This window comes from Myotis myotis, unplaced genomic scaffold (genome assembly GCF_014108235.1).
Source record: "Myotis myotis isolate mMyoMyo1 unplaced genomic scaffold, mMyoMyo1.p scaffold_m19_p_2, whole genome shotgun sequence".
NCBI classification, from domain to species: Eukaryota; Metazoa; Chordata; class Mammalia; order Chiroptera; family Vespertilionidae; genus Myotis; species Myotis myotis.
Genome location: NW_023416324.1, coordinates 7,321,567 through 7,338,093, shown reverse-complemented (window position 1 = coordinate 7,338,093; position 16,527 = coordinate 7,321,567). Strand labels below are relative to the sequence as shown.

General features: G+C 57.3%; 1 protein-coding gene across 4 annotated transcripts in view; it reads right to left on the bottom strand.

The window, feature by feature from the left end:
- Window positions 1-16,527, bottom strand: part of KAZN (kazrin, periplakin interacting protein) — a 350,665-nt gene that overhangs the window by 35,904 nt on the left and 298,234 nt on the right. For all 4 annotated transcript variants that reach the window (XM_036348161.1, XM_036348162.1, XM_036348164.1 and 1 more), the window contains 4 exons: window positions 12,892-13,081; window positions 12,365-12,495; window positions 9,424-9,474; window positions 8,079-8,202 (listed from right to left, as the gene is read on the bottom strand). In XM_036348161.1, coding sequence (XP_036204054.1) covers window positions 8,079-8,202; window positions 9,424-9,474; window positions 12,365-12,495; window positions 12,892-13,081 — 496 coding nt within the window. The remainder of the gene's footprint in view (window positions 1-8,078; window positions 8,203-9,423; window positions 9,475-12,364; window positions 12,496-12,891; window positions 13,082-16,527) is intronic.

Sequence of the window (16,527 nt, the reverse complement as noted above, 5' to 3'; positions counted from 1 at the left end):
GAGAGCCCGTCAGCTCTAGAATTCTCACTTCCTCTGGGCCTACCCCTGGCTGGCTCTGGCAGCATGGGTGTGTTGCTGAACTTACCTGGGCCTCAGTCTTTGCATCTGTACAAAGGGCCCTGCTCTGCCTGTCTCATAGGGCTGGTGACAGGCTGGCGTGAGATCACTGTCATCGTCTCCTCAACATCGTGGCTAACGTTCACTGCTACCCCAACCAAGCCTTTTACACACAGGAATTCCCTGTATCCTGGCAGCCACCCTCGGACACTCTTACTGTCCCTACTGTACAGGTGAGGAGACTGAGGCACAGCCAGGTTAAGCAACTTGCCTAAGGTTACCAGGTAGTAAATGTCAGGACTGAGGTTCGAACTCAGAGAATCTGCCCAGAATCTACACCCTTAGCCTTGACCCTCGTCTGCCTAGGGCAGTGGTCGGCAAACTGCGGCCCCTTGAGTGTTGCTCTTCCACAAAATACCACGTGTGGGCACGCACGTAGAGCGATTGAAACTTTGTGGCCACACTCAAGGGGCCAAAGAGCCGCATGTGGCTCACGAGCCGCAGTTTGCCGGCCACTGGCCTAGGAAAGGGCGCTGTACACTGTGGATAGCTGTGACCTGAGGGGCATTGCTTCACAGTCTCTCTGTGGGTCACCCGCACGGCCTCCCGGGGAGTGTCTATGTCCCTTGATTGACAGGCTTTCAGAAGCCAGGAGTGGGTGGGGGGCATGAGCAGCCCCCACTTTCCTATTCTACCATGGGGAGCAGGGGAACAGAGGTGCCCATGGAGAATGGCTTTTCCACAATTTTGAGGGGAGCAGGAGGAGGCCTGAGGCAGCCCTGCCTCTTCTCCTCCTTGGAGGGCGCCCCGATGACCTAACTCATGGATTTCACACTGGCTTTACACAGACCCTTCGCTCAAATGAAATCCATCTATAAGACAAACAAACCAAAGCTCTGGGCCGCAAGACAGTGAGTGTCAGGGGAGGTAGTCCAGGATGGGTAACCACTGCCCTGGTCTGTTTCAGGGGGAGCCTGAGGCCCAGAGAGGGAGACGCACTTGCCCAGGGTCACACAGCAGGTTGCTGGCCCAGCTGGGAGCTGGGAGTCCAGAGCCAGGTTCGGGGCTCCGGATTGCACTGAGCTGAGGCTGGGCCCCCACAGGAGCCTGAGAGCAGGGTGTGGGCAAGCCCTGTGGGACCCTCAGCAGCTGCTCTGCCCCCCATCTCTCCTCTGAGTGCGGCTTAGGTAGCCGTACGCTCTATTTAGGGTTCATACCGGTGTTGATGGGGCAGCACTGGCCCCAGACCAAGGCCAGCAGGCCCCCCAGTGCTCTACAGAGGTCTGTCTCCACAGACCAGACCAAACCGGAGATGGTAGCCATCACATCAGAACCTGGATTCGTCCAGGCTGGACGCCTACCCTGCCACTTCCTGGCTGTGCGCCTCGAGGAAAATGAGGGACCCTTTCTGGGACTAGCAGGGCACTGCTGCTGGCTGCCAGGGCTGCCTGGGGCAGCAGCTACTGTGCCGGGCCCCTGAGCTCTGCTCAGCAGGCCCAACAAGGGCGCTGGTCACCAGCACCTTGGGGGGCAGCCCAGGGTGTTGCTTGGGTGTAGCTCCTCCCCTAGAACTGCCGGAAAGGTGGTCTCCACCTGCCTCGGAGGCCCCTCGGGGAAGCTTTCCAACGGGTCTATACTGAAACTCATTTGAGCGCAGGGTCTACAACATGACAGCTTTGGCTTATTTACCTTGTAATGTGATTGCATTTGAGCAAAGGGTCTGCACCTGCAGCCATCACCCCGCGTAATCGCGTGCAGCTGAGCCCACATGCGATCTGCACGGAGCTCCCTGATGCAGGAGGTCCCGTGTTCAACAGCTAAGAGCGGAGCTTCCGGCTGAAGGTGGGGTTGGAGCCCTGCCTGCGAGTGCTTTCACCAGCTCCGGCAATGTTTTGAGGGATCTCTGAGGAACCCCTAAAGGTTCCATGGAACACAGTTTGCAAACTCCTTGCTTATTCCAGTTTTTCCCTCTCCAGGGTGGAGAACCTAAGCCCCCAAGCCCAGAGCCTGCACAGGGCTTGCCTGGCTAGTGAGGCTTCCTGTTGTCCCTGGTGAAGCGCTTGGTCCCATAGACACTTTTAAGCTTATGTGGCTGATCAGAGACTGCGTAGCAGTTACTGAGAACGTGGGCTTCGGGGCGAGACCACGGGAGCTGAATCCCGGTTCTGCCGCTTCCTAGCTGTGCCTTGGCATGGTCATCTGTAAGCGAGGACATCAGCAGCCTTTCTCTTGGAGTTGGAGGCACGCCTTGCTGCCGGACCAGGCCATCTCTGGCTCTGACACGTCTTTATAATGTGCCACCCTAGGGCGACCGTTGGGACTTACACCTCAGGAGCCCTGCCTTGGGCAGCCTCAGTGCTCCCTCGGCCTGACTCTGCCCGTGTAGCCACAGCAGAGAGGACGTTTCTACTGGCTTTGGAAAGACCAATGCTGCCAGGGCTGCGGCATCCAGGGGCAAATGCCTCCAACCCTCCCTTCCCGAGACAGAAAAACCTGGATTCTCTCCCAGAGCAACAGTGGACCTGAATTTGGACTCCGAGGACCAGGCACACAGCCCCATGCCCTGATTTCACCCCCAGGGACAGACTGGATCCATTCCCCTTCTTTAGGCTAAAGATGGGTGTCAAGCTGCTTCCTGCATTTCTCCTCCTGAGTGAACGTAAATCCACTCAAGTCACAAGGAACACACACTGTCCTTCCCAGGCTCCCAAACACATGCAGCATTTATGTCTGAGCCTACAAGGCAAGGGGGTATTACGCCCATTTCAAAGGTGAGAAGACTGAGGCTCACGGGCCACAGCTGGAGCGATTAGCCAGGCCTGGCCGGGCCCCACGGGTGGGCTGCAAGGTCCTCCAGGTGGAGCATGACGTGCAACGTTATCGATTTTGTTATTTTGGGGCAATTAACTTCTACTCACTGGACACCCGCTAAGAAAGCAGTGAGCGATTTCTAAAACCCCAAACTCAGAAACGCCAACGGGCAGCCAGCCAGTGGTTCCCGGGGACATGCCGGCTGCTCCAAGTCCTGCCATTTTCAGGGGGAAAAGGTCAAGGTTTTCCATCGCTGCTATTTTTACTTCTAATGCTCAGCCCTCCCGGGATCACTTTCTTGTGGCTTCCGTTTGTTCGGGGCGGCCTGTGCCGCGCATTCCCCTGGTTTTCAGTGCCTGGGCTCTCAGGCACGAGGCAGTGGCGGCTCAGGTTTGAATTAGCCGAACCCCTGATGCCGTCAAGTGATACTGCACTGGTGACGGGGTATGACTGCGTGTTCCCAACACAAAACGGGCCTTACAGACATCCCTTCCCCCCACCCCCCCCACTCCCCATCTGCTCCCAACAATGGGCTCTTACGCTTTTTCAACTCAACCCCTCCCCTACCCATGGGCAAAGCACCCCGGGCCCCCTCCCGCCCCCCTGTTCCCACTTCCCGGTGGAAGAAGAACCTGGTGGTACCTTCGGGAGCCTGACTTCTAACACAGTCACGACCAAGCTCAGGAGGTATTTAAATTTCTAGGGCGCCCTTTTACCGTCTCAAGTTATGAGTCTATCCTTCTGGAAAAGTGACTGCTAGGTCTTCCCTCTCGTCTTCATGACCACCAGCTTCTTCTCCCACAGGCGGTGGGAACGGTGGGAGGAAGGGGGCACGGGGTCCTGTGCCCACGTGGAGGGCGAGGGGTGAGTTGAAAAAGCTGAAGGGCCCATTGTTCGGAGCAGCTGGGCCGGGGGAGGGACGGTTGTGAGGCCCGTTTTGGTGACAACGCAGGTGTCGGGTGCCAGGGCCCATAGGTATTTTTAAACTTACATTGTCAAAGGGCGGGTGACCCCACACGGGGTGGCCCGGCGCACCTGGGCTCCCCGAGGCCCAGGGAGGGAAGCACACAGCAGCTGCCCAGCACGGTGGGGCCCCGGCCCCTCCTGGGCCAGAAGGGGACAGGGCACCGGGTGTGGTGGGTGGGGCTGCGGGTGTGGTTCGGGGGGGGGGGGGGGGACTCCGAGGCAGAGCAAAGCTCAAAACCGAGGGCTTGTGCCGGCCGTGTGTCTGCTCGGCCCTCCCGCCAGCTCCTCCCTGGGTTTCTTTTTCTGAGCCTGGGGGTCAGGCTCATGGGAACAGACGTGGTCACAAGCGCAAGGGGAGGCTGTGCCAGAGAGAACTGATGGGGGACGAGGGAGGAGTGGGCGGGGAGTGAGGTTCACACCAGGCCCGGCTGGAACACAGACAGCGCCCGCCTGCTGGGTGCCAGCCCCGCACTGCCCAGCTGGCACTGTGCTTGGAGGCAGTGCAGCATCCCTAGGTTTGAAGCCCAGCGCTACTGTTTATGCTGATTTCTCGATCACGGAGGCCACGGGAGGGTTAACGGAGTTAACACATGTCAGGTGCGCAGCGTGGGCCCTGGCCGCGGTCAGTGCTTAGTGGTGTTAGCTGGGACTGTTATTGCTATTATTAGGGGCCCCTGTCGGAGCCGGCCAGCAGGCGGGAGAGCTGCAGGAGGGCAGAGGACAGCCTCGCAGGCTGCGCACGGCAGGACTCGGGTGCCCACACAGCAGGGCCTCACGGAGGCACGCGGTGCCAACGGTGCAGCTTCCCCTGGCCCGGAGGCTGGGCAGCCCTGCCTCAATTTCTCACTAACAGGCGCCGCTCGGAGTTGGGCCATTTGGGATAAGGTGTCGGAGATGACGACAAGGAGGGAGGGCGGCCTTTGAGCAGAGCCACCAAGATCTGAACAAGGTGTGGCCCAGCCCCTGAGAGGTCACATGGCTCCTCGAGAGCTGGGATCTTGGCCGAGTCGCTCTCCCCTGGGCCGGCGTGGGGCCTGGGCTAGTTTTGGGATGGCACACGGGCTCTCTCCTTGTATGCCAACTCCGCCTGACGGGCAGTAGCCGCCTGGGGCTTTGTAAAGTCAAGAAATCAGGAGCCACCTGATTTGGGCGGGGCAGGGAGGCCCTTTACCAGATTCGTGATGCCTGCACGAGGCCAGGGAGAGGGCAGCAGTGGCATCTCGAGGCCACGTGCCCTCCTCCGATTGGCCCAGGGGTCCTCCAGCCCGGCTGCACCTCGGAATCACCAGAGGTTAACACTCTGATTCGGGTGCTGGCCTGGCATTGGCCGTAGTTTGAAAGCTCCGCGGGTGATTCTAATGTGGGGCCGGGCTGAGCACGGCTGGGGGAGATGCCCGAGTAACTAGGGCCTAGTTCCTCGCGGTCCTGAGCTCTGTAGCTTCTCGGTACCGACTGCTATCCCGGGCTTTGCGCTTCCTTCCAGCAGAAATGACAGGGGAGGTAAGAGGCCACTCTGCTGTTAGTTTCACGGCTGGAGTAGCTTTCTGTTGAGGCTGGGAGATAGAGGCTGAGGCACTGGCTGCCATCGGGGATGGGGTACCCGGGGGCCCCTTCTCGGGACGCACTGTGGAGTTTCACTGGGTGAGGCTTTGTGTCTGGGGGACCTCCCGGGGTTCAGAAAAGCCTGGCTTACTCTGGCTTCGGCAGGGGGAGAAGGAAGCCGATGAAAGCTGACCGGGGCGCTGAGCCAGGGTGCCAAGCTCCGAGCTGGGGTATGAGGACCTCGGGCAGCCCCGGATGCCTAGAGTAAAGCCGGCAAAGACGAGATGTTTCTGGAAGGCCACCTGGGCCTCGGCCCCCTCCATCAGCTCAGAACCCAGCCAGCTTTCCTCGGCCCCTCCCGTCACCCCCTGGGGAGCTAGCCCTGGCATTCCAAGAAGCAGGTTATGGGGACTTGGCCTCCCACCCAGAGCAACATAGAAGCAATCAAATAACATAGAGTTCGGTAATATTTTAAAATAAGCTTTATTTAGATTTTTTTAAATATTTTATATTTGCATCCATGCCTTCGAGAAACCTTTCCCACGGGAGAGGTGATTTTCATCTAATGTTACCCATAACTCATTCGCTATTTGACGGAGTTCCCTTAAATAAATCATCCTTAGCAACTCTGAGAATTATCTCCTAATTTACAAAAACTGAAATGAAAAGGAGCTACTAAATCATTACCGGGAGTGGTTGCAATCTTATTTTCTCGTAAGGGAAAACAATAAAAATCAATCAAAAGAGGAAAAAAAAAGATTCATGGGGGAGAAAGCATTTTCTAACATCTCTCTCTGCAGAGAAAGACATGGGCTCTGGGCTCTCCGTTAACCGGCTTGGCCACGGGAGGCCAGAGGGAGCTTCGTGAGTGCCCGGCCTGCTCCCTCCCAACCCTGCACCGGGGGGCAAACGGGGGCTTTTCTGTTAGTTTTAGGGGCTTTGGACAAAAGACCCTATCCGTTCTGATAGAGACTCTCCAGCACTTGAAAATTTAGTTTCTTTGTAAGAGCTGAAAGTGTTACTGTTAGCAGAAAGCGCAACTACTGTTGTTGAGAGGGTGTGCGAACTGAGCTGTTAGTAGTTAAGGTGGAGCCGCGGGTGGGGATGGGGGGTGGGGCTCACAGGCCAAGAGAAGAGGGACGCTCCTTTCAGGCCTGGGGAGGCCCTGGCTTCCAGCTCACGTGATCTCCATCACCCCACCTTTAATGCACCAGGTTCTTTGCCAGGAAGCCTCGCTGGGGCCAACACAGCTCCCAAATAGGCAAATGTTCCTGCCCATCCTCTCTCCTGGGGCGAGTGGGCCAGGCTGCTGGGACCGCTGGAGCAAGGGCCCCGGGGATCCCGAGAGGTTCCGCTAAGTGTGGCTGGAGGGGCCAACCAGGACGGGGTCAGTGTCCCCAACAGCCCTCCCCTTGAGAGAGAACCCCCCGCCCCCCACCTCCAAGGACACCTGCCTGGCCAAGCTGAGAGTAACCCAAGCAGAGAGACACAGCTGCAGGGAGGAACGGATGCCGCAGGAGGCTCATGGGACTGGCTGCCTCCCCGTCTCCAACCTCACTCCACAGACAGACCCGAGAGAAGGGGACCGCTGCAGGACGCGCTCTGCTCACTGGTCAGGGTTCTGTGGTTCCGATAAATAAATAGAGAGAGGCCTGGAGAGAGTGGGGAGAAAGGTGAGCGCCCGTCCATGCAGAGGCGGAAGAACAGGGAGAGAACAGGAGAGAGAACGGAAAAAAGCAAGCTTTGAAATCCCACGGTCCCTGGCCCCCGGCCCCCCTCCACTCTACCTCGCCCAGTTTGGCAGCAGCATGATAAGAGAATAGACTAGTCAACAGAAACCCCTGCCTCCCGCCCGCCCCGTGGAAAAATATACAATTCCAATATTTATGTAATAATTTAGATAGAACACGTCTTCTGCATTTGTGCAAATAAATTAAACGGAACCATCTTCTGTTTCTTTTCTCTTTTTTTCCATAAAGAAAGAAATGGCAACGCAATTTAAAAACTGGCAGGCCGTGAAAAAGAGCCCGTTGGACCTCAACAAACCCAGCCAAGACAAGGCTCCCCGCCCCCGGCCGGGCTGCGGAGAGGGACCTCACCCTGGCGACAGTGGCGTTTTGTGGCTAAAGTGACTTGAGCGCACCCCGAGCACAGGGTCTGGTCCCACACGTTCACACGGGGGCGGGGGGCACGGGAGACAGACCACATCCTCGGGGACAGGGGCTCCAGGAGTAGCAGTTCGGACGAGGGACATGTACAAGCACGGAGTGCACAGTCGTTTTTGTTATTTACAAATACACAGCAGTCCTTCAAGTTTTCAAGTTTCATAGAAAGGAGGGGAGGGGAGGGGACAGGAGGGAAAAACACAACCCAACGAACCGAACGAAAGGAAACATAAAAACAAAAAGGGAACAAAAATACAAAACGAAACAAACCCAGATGAACAACACGACCGTATCGCGCCGAGGACGACAGAGAGTTGACAGAGTCACACACGTTTGCGGTATGTACATCAATTACAGAGGTGGCGCCGCAAGGGGGAGGGGTCCCACGCGTCCGCGCCTGGCCACGCCCAGCACCCACACCTGCCACGCACGCCCCACGCACACCCACACGCACAGACACGCCCGCCGGGCGGCGGGCGCAGGGAGGCGGGTATCACCAGTCCGCGTCCTCCTCTATGTAATAATCAGGGGCGGTACCATCAAACAGGCCGGGGTCGAGGGACTTCCGCTGCTTCCCTCTGGCGAAGACGCGGGAGATGGAGCCAAATCCCATCTTCTCTTTCTTCTTTTTCCGTTTTTGGTCTTCAAGATCCTCTAGTGACTGTTCGGGCCAAGCCCAAGCGGCAGAGATGCGGAGGAGAAGAACAGAGCCAACCTGAGCTGGGGGCGGGGCCACAGCGGGGAGGGGCGGGGCACAGAGGGGCGGGGCCTCCAGTGGTCAGGTCTGCCTGCACTCAGCCAGGGATCTTGGGCCGGTTAGGGACCCTCAGGGACAACAGTGGGACCCACCCAAGACTGTCATGAGAATGTCACTAAAGTGGATAAAAATGCATAATAAACATTCCACAATGGCGAGCTGGTGTTTGCCCACAACCTTACTGGTACCTCCTGAGGGCTTGCAGGAGTGTGGCCATGCACTGGGCCATGGCCGGGCCACAGGGGCACTGAGTAAGGGCACCCTTCCCTGTGAAAAAGCCCCCGTGGAAAAGGGGGCCTGGGAGCCTGGAGGGTGAGGACGGAGGAAACCGGAGCTTTGTGTCCGCCAAGGGCAAGGACCTTGAATCTGAAGTCCCCGGACAGGAAGCAGGACTGGCCAAGGTCGAGTGGGGAGGCGGGGGCTTGGGATCTAGTTCTGATGATGGGATAACTACGGGGGTTGGGGGCTGGTGTCTGGCGGAGAGCTTTGCACAGCCATGGGGTACCATTCTCTGTCAAAAGGGCAGGGCTCAGACTAGACTAATGGTTCCTAAAAGATATTCCCTGAATTCCAGGCCCAACCCTCACGTGGTGGATCCAGCTCTCAGGGTGAAGGGCCCAGGAATCCACATTTGAAACACTTCCCTGGTGGACCCTGATGGGACTTGCAGAGACCAGCATGTGCGAACCCTGGGACTAGAAAACTGATCCTAGAGACCCCTCTGACCCTCGCATTCATGCCATTTTCCTCCCTGCAGATCCCCTCCTCACCCTTATGATAGAATACTGAAACGTTAAAAATGAATAAAAGTTTCCTGCAAGGAGGGGTGAGCTCATGGCTTGGCTCATCAGACTTTGGCTGCCAAGAGAAGACACTACCAGGGCAGCAGGATGGAGGTTGTGTGATGCACTTAGTAGGTTTACAGGTTCAGAGAGGGCACGAAAGGGCAGGCCCAGGTGGGAAGCTCGACTCGGCCCCCAACCACATGTGCCTCCTTAACTCCTCTCTGCTTTGGGTGCCCCAGTATGGAAGGGGGGATGCCAAGGGCCCAGGGGAACAAGGGATGAAGGCATGATCAGGCTGGGGAGAAGGGAGGGCCCAAGAACCCGGGGAAGGCACACCTACCTGTACAATGGGATTGTGCAGGTTCTTCTGAACTGGGCCGGGACTGTCGCCCTGTGGCCAAAGGAGAAGAGAAAGATGAAACAGCAGACACACAGGCCACATGAGAGCAGAGATGGTCCGTGAAAGGAAGCCATCCATTAGGAACCACCTTGCCTCTAGGTGGGGAACCCACCCTCACCCCTGAAGCACACACTCCCGCAGGGCTCAGTGGGGAGGGCCTGGGGCTCACTGAGAGGCTGTCTGGATCAGGGCGCCTAGCCCGAGGCCCCGGGTGCTCCCCTGCCTGTTCTCGACCCCCAATACCCTCTGACCAACAAACCAGTTACTCAAAGGCTTCTGAGTTCCTGCCCCGATTGGTCCATTGTGTTAGACCTGGAGGTTGGTTATACTTGGTGCTTTTCCTAAAGAAATAGGATTTTATAGAAAAAAAAAAGGGACAAAAATAAAGAATTTTGGAACAGGAAGACTCAGGAAACTGTAACCTCTAACTCCTCCTCAAACACAATGAATCTCGTATTCGGTGGAGGGGCAGGAGGCACCCGCCTGATTTACAGATTCACAGGCTCCAGACGGTCCAGCAGCACCGAGTTCATTAAAAGCAGAAATACAATACACATTTGGGACAGCCTGGTTCCTCCTGGGCCAGTTCTCCCTCCTATAGTGTACAAAAGTGGAGAACAAAAGGAAACGTACAACACAAAAAGGAAACAAAACCCAGAATCAGTTTTGTTTCTGGGGGCAAACGGATCATTTGGATCCTAAAAGCCATGACCAGGGAGTCCCCTGGTGGTTGTTTCCAGAATTGCAGGCAAAGTGCCCATGAAGAAACAAAGCGTCACTTGCCCTGTCCATCAACTTTCTCCAACCTCTCTGTGCTCAGACGCCAGCCATCTCTGCTTTAAATTAATGGCCAGAGCCCGAGGGGATGGAGGGGGGCGGGGAGGTCCTTAGTCCAGACTGGGCTGTTCTTGCTGTTGTCAGGTCAAATGCCTGAGAATAAAGGGTTCCCTGGAGCTATGTTCAGGCTCTTCCTGGCTCACCTGTGTGCACGTCTGTTGATATGTGGCATGAAGGTGGTTGAGGGAGGGCAGGAAGGGAACAAATGGTAGTTTAGTCTTTAGTCCTATCTCAAGATGCACAAACAGAACTCACGGCAGGCACCTAAAACAGGTTTACTGTGGGTAGGGCTGGCCATCTTTGCCAAGCGTATGGGGAAGAGAATGAGGCCGGTGCCCGCTGAAATGCCTGTACCCAGACAACTGGCTTACCAAAGCTCCCGCTTCCCGCTGCAGGGCCCTGTGGGAGGTGGCCTTGGAAATCAATGTACCAGGGCCAAATTGGGCAAAAGGCAAGGCCTGTGCCAATGCAATTCAAGAGGCTTTTAGAAAACCCTTTCTGCAGATTGGATTTTCCAACGGCATTTTGGCTGTCAGGGCCACTATGGGCCCAACAAGGGGAGACCAAAAAAAAAAAGAAAAAAGAAAAAAAAAGGGCCCTTGCGAAGGACTCTCCTTGGGGCTGTGCACAGATACCAGAAGGTTCTGGGTGTGCTGTAAGATGCTGGCTGTGAGTACAACGTAACAGTGGCCGCTCCGAACCAGAGAATAGACGTCAGAGCACCTCTACTAGCAGTGGTCCACCTTCTTCACCTTGGCTCTGTCAGTCAAGACAGCCTTTGTCAGCAGGGTGCTCTCCTGGGGACAAGAGAACACACTGCTCCCTTTCATAAGGCCCCAGTCAGGAAAGAATCCCAGCCCCGAGTGGGGCCCCAGGCCCCCAGGCGACCTTCTCCCCATTACGATGTAGGCTGAATAGGGCCCCGGGCCAGCAATCCCGCTGCCCACGCAGCAACTTAAGTTGAGCCTCAGCTATTTTTATAAGCACTTTTCATTGTTAGTGCAGATAGGAAAAAATGTTTCCATTATGATTACTTGTATATAGAAACGTTACTGATTTTTATAAATTGATTTTCAACCAGCACTGTTATGTACTAGCTTATTGTTAGTTCTAATGGCTTTTCAAGGTTATTCTCTTGCGTTTCCCAGGTAGATAATCATATCGCCAGCAGTGATGGTTCTTTTGTCTTTTCCCCCTACTATATTCGCCTCATTTCTTTTTTATTACTTATCTCGCTGGTTAATATAGCAACATGGCCTGAGGTTTTGAGAAAGCCTTCCCACGCATTTGAAGACCTGCACTAGTGTGCCTCTGTCTTCACTATGTGGCAGGGGAGCCTGTTATTGTCAACCGCCTGATGGACCAGGAATGGAGAGTGGCCCCCACACCCAATCCCAATATTTCATGTTGGAGCCTAAACACGGCGGCGTCCGGTCCTCAGACCCCTGACCCACCTTCCTTCACCCTCTCACTCCTTGAGAGCCTGTCTGTCGCCCTACTAGTCATCAAGAAGTAGGGGGCTGGGGACATGTGCCTCTTGGTAGCTGGCCCCAGTATGCAATCAAACCGTGTCTGATTACATAAGCAGAGCCAACGAACTGAGAGCAAATTCATGACAAAACGTGCCAAGGCTTCTGGGAGTCAAAACACTGTGGCTCATTCCTGGATGAAGATGGAGAGCCGGCCCTACAGGGAAAGGCAGCGTGCTGGGAAGGCTGACGTCTGGGAGGAGAGGCCCGCGGTCTCGCCCAGCCCACCAGAGGGGACCCCGCGCTGCACAGACCCCACGCCGACCCAGGCCCGCCTTCCTCTGGATTTTCCTTGCCCTCCCGGACACAAGGAGCAAATGGGCCTCCTTTCTTTCTCTCCCCACATCCATCTCTTCTTGCAAAAGGAAAGAACAGAACAGGAAGTGCCTCCGCCAGAGTGCTCCCTGGGTGGACGAGAGGAAAGAGCGAGTGCGTCTTCAGCCCTCCGCCCGCCCCCGCGGTTTCCGGGCAGGGCCCAGGGCCCAGGGCCCAGGCCCCGCTGCTGCTGGCCTTACGTTGCAGAGGGAGTGCGTCCGGTGGCGAGGGGAGTTGATGTCGCTTGGCGTGGATGACCGGTCGCCTTCGGCGGCAGACGCGTCGGAGATGACGGAAGGCTGCCGGGAGTGGCAGGGGCTCACCCTGACCGCTGGAAAGCAGGGACAGCTGGTGAGTGAGGGATGGAGAGAATGGCCTCACCTTGACTGCCTTGCAGGCGGTGGCACCAGCGCCCCGTTACACCCAGGAGGACAATGAGCTGTCGAGAAGACCCCTGCCCAGCTCCCCGCCCCTCTATTCTGCAGCCATCAGAGAGCAGTTTCCAGGAAGAGCCTCCCATCATGGCCTCTGGATCCACGCAGGCCCCCCTTAACCTGGGTGAGGGAGAGGAAGAGGCGGAGCTCCCAGGGACCTCAGTTATATGGGCCTGGGGCCCCACACTCCCCTAAGCAGCTACAGTGGAAATGGAGAGACTGCCTTCCCCACTGGGTCAGAGGACCTCCAAGCAGCCCCGCCGCTGTGGCTGGGCCCACCGGCCAGGACCCACCTTGCCGGTCTGCAGGGTGCGGGGGGTGCGAGTGGTAGAGCGTCTGCTGGCTCTGCCGGATGGCTGCGGTCAGCGGCAGGTCCGCCTGCACCACCCACTCCTGGTTGCCGTTGAGCACGGTCTCGCCTGGCATGGCGAGTGAATGCCGCTTGGGGACGTCCTTGGTCAGCGTAGCTAGGGACTGCTTGGCCTGGAGAAAGAGCCAGGGAACAAGAGGACGAGGTGACCTCTTGGCCGGCTGCTCGGCCACCGCCCACCATCATGAGAAAACCACGAACTGGCCCCTGGACCTGGGCATCGCCGGCTGCATGAGTGCTAGTCAGTAAGCCAAGCACCTGCACGGCAGGCCTCCCCTGGGTTACACCTTAGATCCTGACACCCAAGTGAGACCAGCAATACGGAGAGAAAGAGGCCCCCGCCCTCCACACACACACACGCACGAGCACGCACACGCATACGCACACACACGCACGCACACACACACGTGCGCGCGCACACGCACGCACACACACATATGCACACGCACGCACGCACACATATGCACACGCACGCACGCACACACACATATGCACACGCACGCATGCACGCACACACACATATGCACACGCACGCACGCACACACACACACACACACTGTCACCCACTCTTGGGTTCTCTGAGGACTGGCTGGGACTTGAAGGACATTGCAAGGCTGGGGTGGCCACTCCCCCCTGGCTCTCAGGGCCACGGGGCGAGGTGCAGGGGACCCGGGAAGCCCAGGGGCAGTGTGGGCTGAGTCAGGGTGGTGGGTAGTCGGACAGCTCGTCCTTTCCTCAGGCGGTGACAGGTCTCTGTCAGCTTTCGGTTACCTCCCCCCAGGATATGTGGGGTTTTATTAGAAACAATAGCAGATTATTTGGGGGAGAAAAAAGGAACATATTAGCGATGTATTCATGCATATTCCTCACAGTCTATTTCCACTTCCCGGCTGGCTCCCCCGGCTCATGCAGGGCAGAGGGGGGACACGCGGAGGGGCTCAAGGGGCTTGCGCTGAGCTCGCCAGTGAATCCGATGCCCAGGGGGTCGTTACAGATGGCAGAGCCACCGTGAGTGCTGGCTTCGCCCCTGACATGAACGCAGATGAAATGAAAGACTTCCCCTCCTCTCTCCTGCTCCAGAACTTCCCATACCTTCCCTAAGGCCTCAGGCTCCTTCTGGCAGAGCGGAGATTCCAGCCCATAAACAGACAGTCCTTGGCCTAAAGCCTGATAGAGCTTCATCATGTGAACCAGCTGTTATTTTAGATACGTCACCGCCCTCTCTGAGCCTCAGTTTCCACATCTGTATAATGGAACGCCTAGACCAAGCGATCTTTGGGGTTCTCTCCAGCTCAGACACCCCAGGAGTCGGTGAAATCACTTCCCTTCCACCACCAGCCCCTGGGGAATATAAACCTATATGGCAGAAGGAGGTCAAGTTGAGGGTGTCAGCCCCACCCCCGAGGCAGGTAATCATCTCCCTTGCTTAGGAAACCTTCGTGTGCTCAGTGTGACAGCCTGGGTCTCAAGTAGGGAGTGTGCCATTATCTGTACTTGATGAAGGAGAAACCAGAAGCTCAGAGAGGTTCCATGACTTCTCCAAGATGCACAGCAGGCACAGCATCCAAGCTGGGCTCCAAGCCTGGGTGTCTGACTGCAAGCCCTTTGTGGGTTCCCGGGTGCCCACCCTCCGCTGGGACAGGAAAACCAGCATAAGTGACGCAGACCAGGACCAGGAGCAATCCCTCTGCTGCAGGAGCGAGCGAGGCCAGCGTGGCTCAGAGCTGCCGTGTGCTTGCAGCAGCCCCGCTTCACACAGACTCCCATCTCCCGGGACCCCGCACCTCACTTGGCACCACACCTGCTTTCCCCGCAACGTGCATGTGCGTCCAGATTCTCCATCCTGGCAGCTGCTCCTAGGGGGATGCCCGCTCCCTTCCTCCCGCCCAATCCATCTTGGCTGCCCTGAAGGTGGACTCAGGGGGAGCAATGAGCACCTGGGCAGGCCTGCCATCTGTGCAGTTAACCCCCCGCTCTCCCTCTCGCAGCATTCCCAGCCCCACACCTGGGAAGCGAGGGAAGCACAGCTGCCCCTGAAACAAGCAGCCCGGCCCGTTATGGCATCGCAGAGAGAGGCCCGGGCAGGGATGCTCTCCAGGCCCAACCGGCTTTCTTCTCCCAGGCGGAGCCTGACCTGCCGGGGACTTGGAATGGCCCCTTCTAACTCAGCAGGCAGCTCAACATCACTGCTTCCTGACAACTGGGGTGAGGGGGGGTGGGGTGTCCCTCTAGGCTGGTCCTGATGATGCAGCACAGGATCCTCTCCCAAACTGCCCGCCCGTGACTTTAACCCTCGGGCACAGCTACGACGGAGACGGGAGCTGCCGGTGAGCGTGAAGTCTTATTAAAACCTGCATGCTTGCCCGGCTGGCGTGGCCCAGTGGCTGAGCATCTATCTATGAACAGGGAGATCATAGTTTGATTCCAGGTTCGGGCATATGCCCGGGTTGCAGGCTTAGTTCCCAGTGGGGGCCCCTGCAGGAGGCAGCTGATCAATGATTCTCCCTCATCATGGATGTTTGTTTCTGTCTCCCTCTTCAGTCCTCTCTGAAATCAATAAAAAACTAAAAACCTGCACGCACACTGGGCCCGTGAGCTCCTGATTTCCTCCAATGTGTGCCTGTGCGCTTACACAAGCCAGAGCTGCTTCCTGCAGTTTTAACCCAAGGACGTAAAGGGGTACCTGCAGGACGGTACCTCCCCTCTGGTCTCGCCTGGCCAGCGGTGCAGGAGGGGCGCTGCACCACACCGCCTGGCGCAGACAGCCCCGGAGGCCTCCAGGTGGTAATCCTGCAGATGGCGGTGGACACCCCAACAACACAGGGGCTGTCAGGGCTCTTAGGAAAGCCCCTTCCCTCTGCTGGAGCCCTCCTTCTTGTTATAACAAAGCCATCACCCTGAGCTGCAGACATTCACTCTAACTCTTCACACTTAGCAGAGGGGTCTGATGCCTGCCAGAAGGAGGAGGCGGGGACCTGAGTTTTGTTGGCCAGAGGGAAGCATGTGGAGAGGTCTGGGCATGGGGACTGCGGGAGCAGAGGTGCTCTGGCTCGCAACCCTGAAAGACCCCGGAATTCCCCAGGATGCTTGAGGCCAGTGCGCCCTGGCAAGGAAGACATGTCTGTCTGTCCCCAGGGCACTGGGCAGGCCTGGGAGAACAGGCGGGCAGCAGAGGCACCAGCACCGCTGACCCCACCTCCACCCCAAAGGGGACTGACAGCTTCCTCCGGGCCTGGGCAGTTCTCACCACTAGGGGTCAGCATTGGACAAGGAGACCCAGGAGGTAGGTGGCAGGTAGGTAGGGGCTGAGCTGGTCCCAAGAGGGACCCATGGATCCTGACCAGGGCGGTCCGGAAGGAAGTGACCGCAGAAAACCTTCGTCTCATATCATCCATCACCATGTGCAGGCACCAGACTAATCACTTCCCTGGTGTTATTTCATTGACATCCTCCCAAGAGCCCCAGGAGACACAGGCCATTACCCTATTTAGACCGGATGAAACCGAGGCTCAGAGAGGTGACGGGTCCTGCATAAGGTCACACAACTAGAAAGTGACGG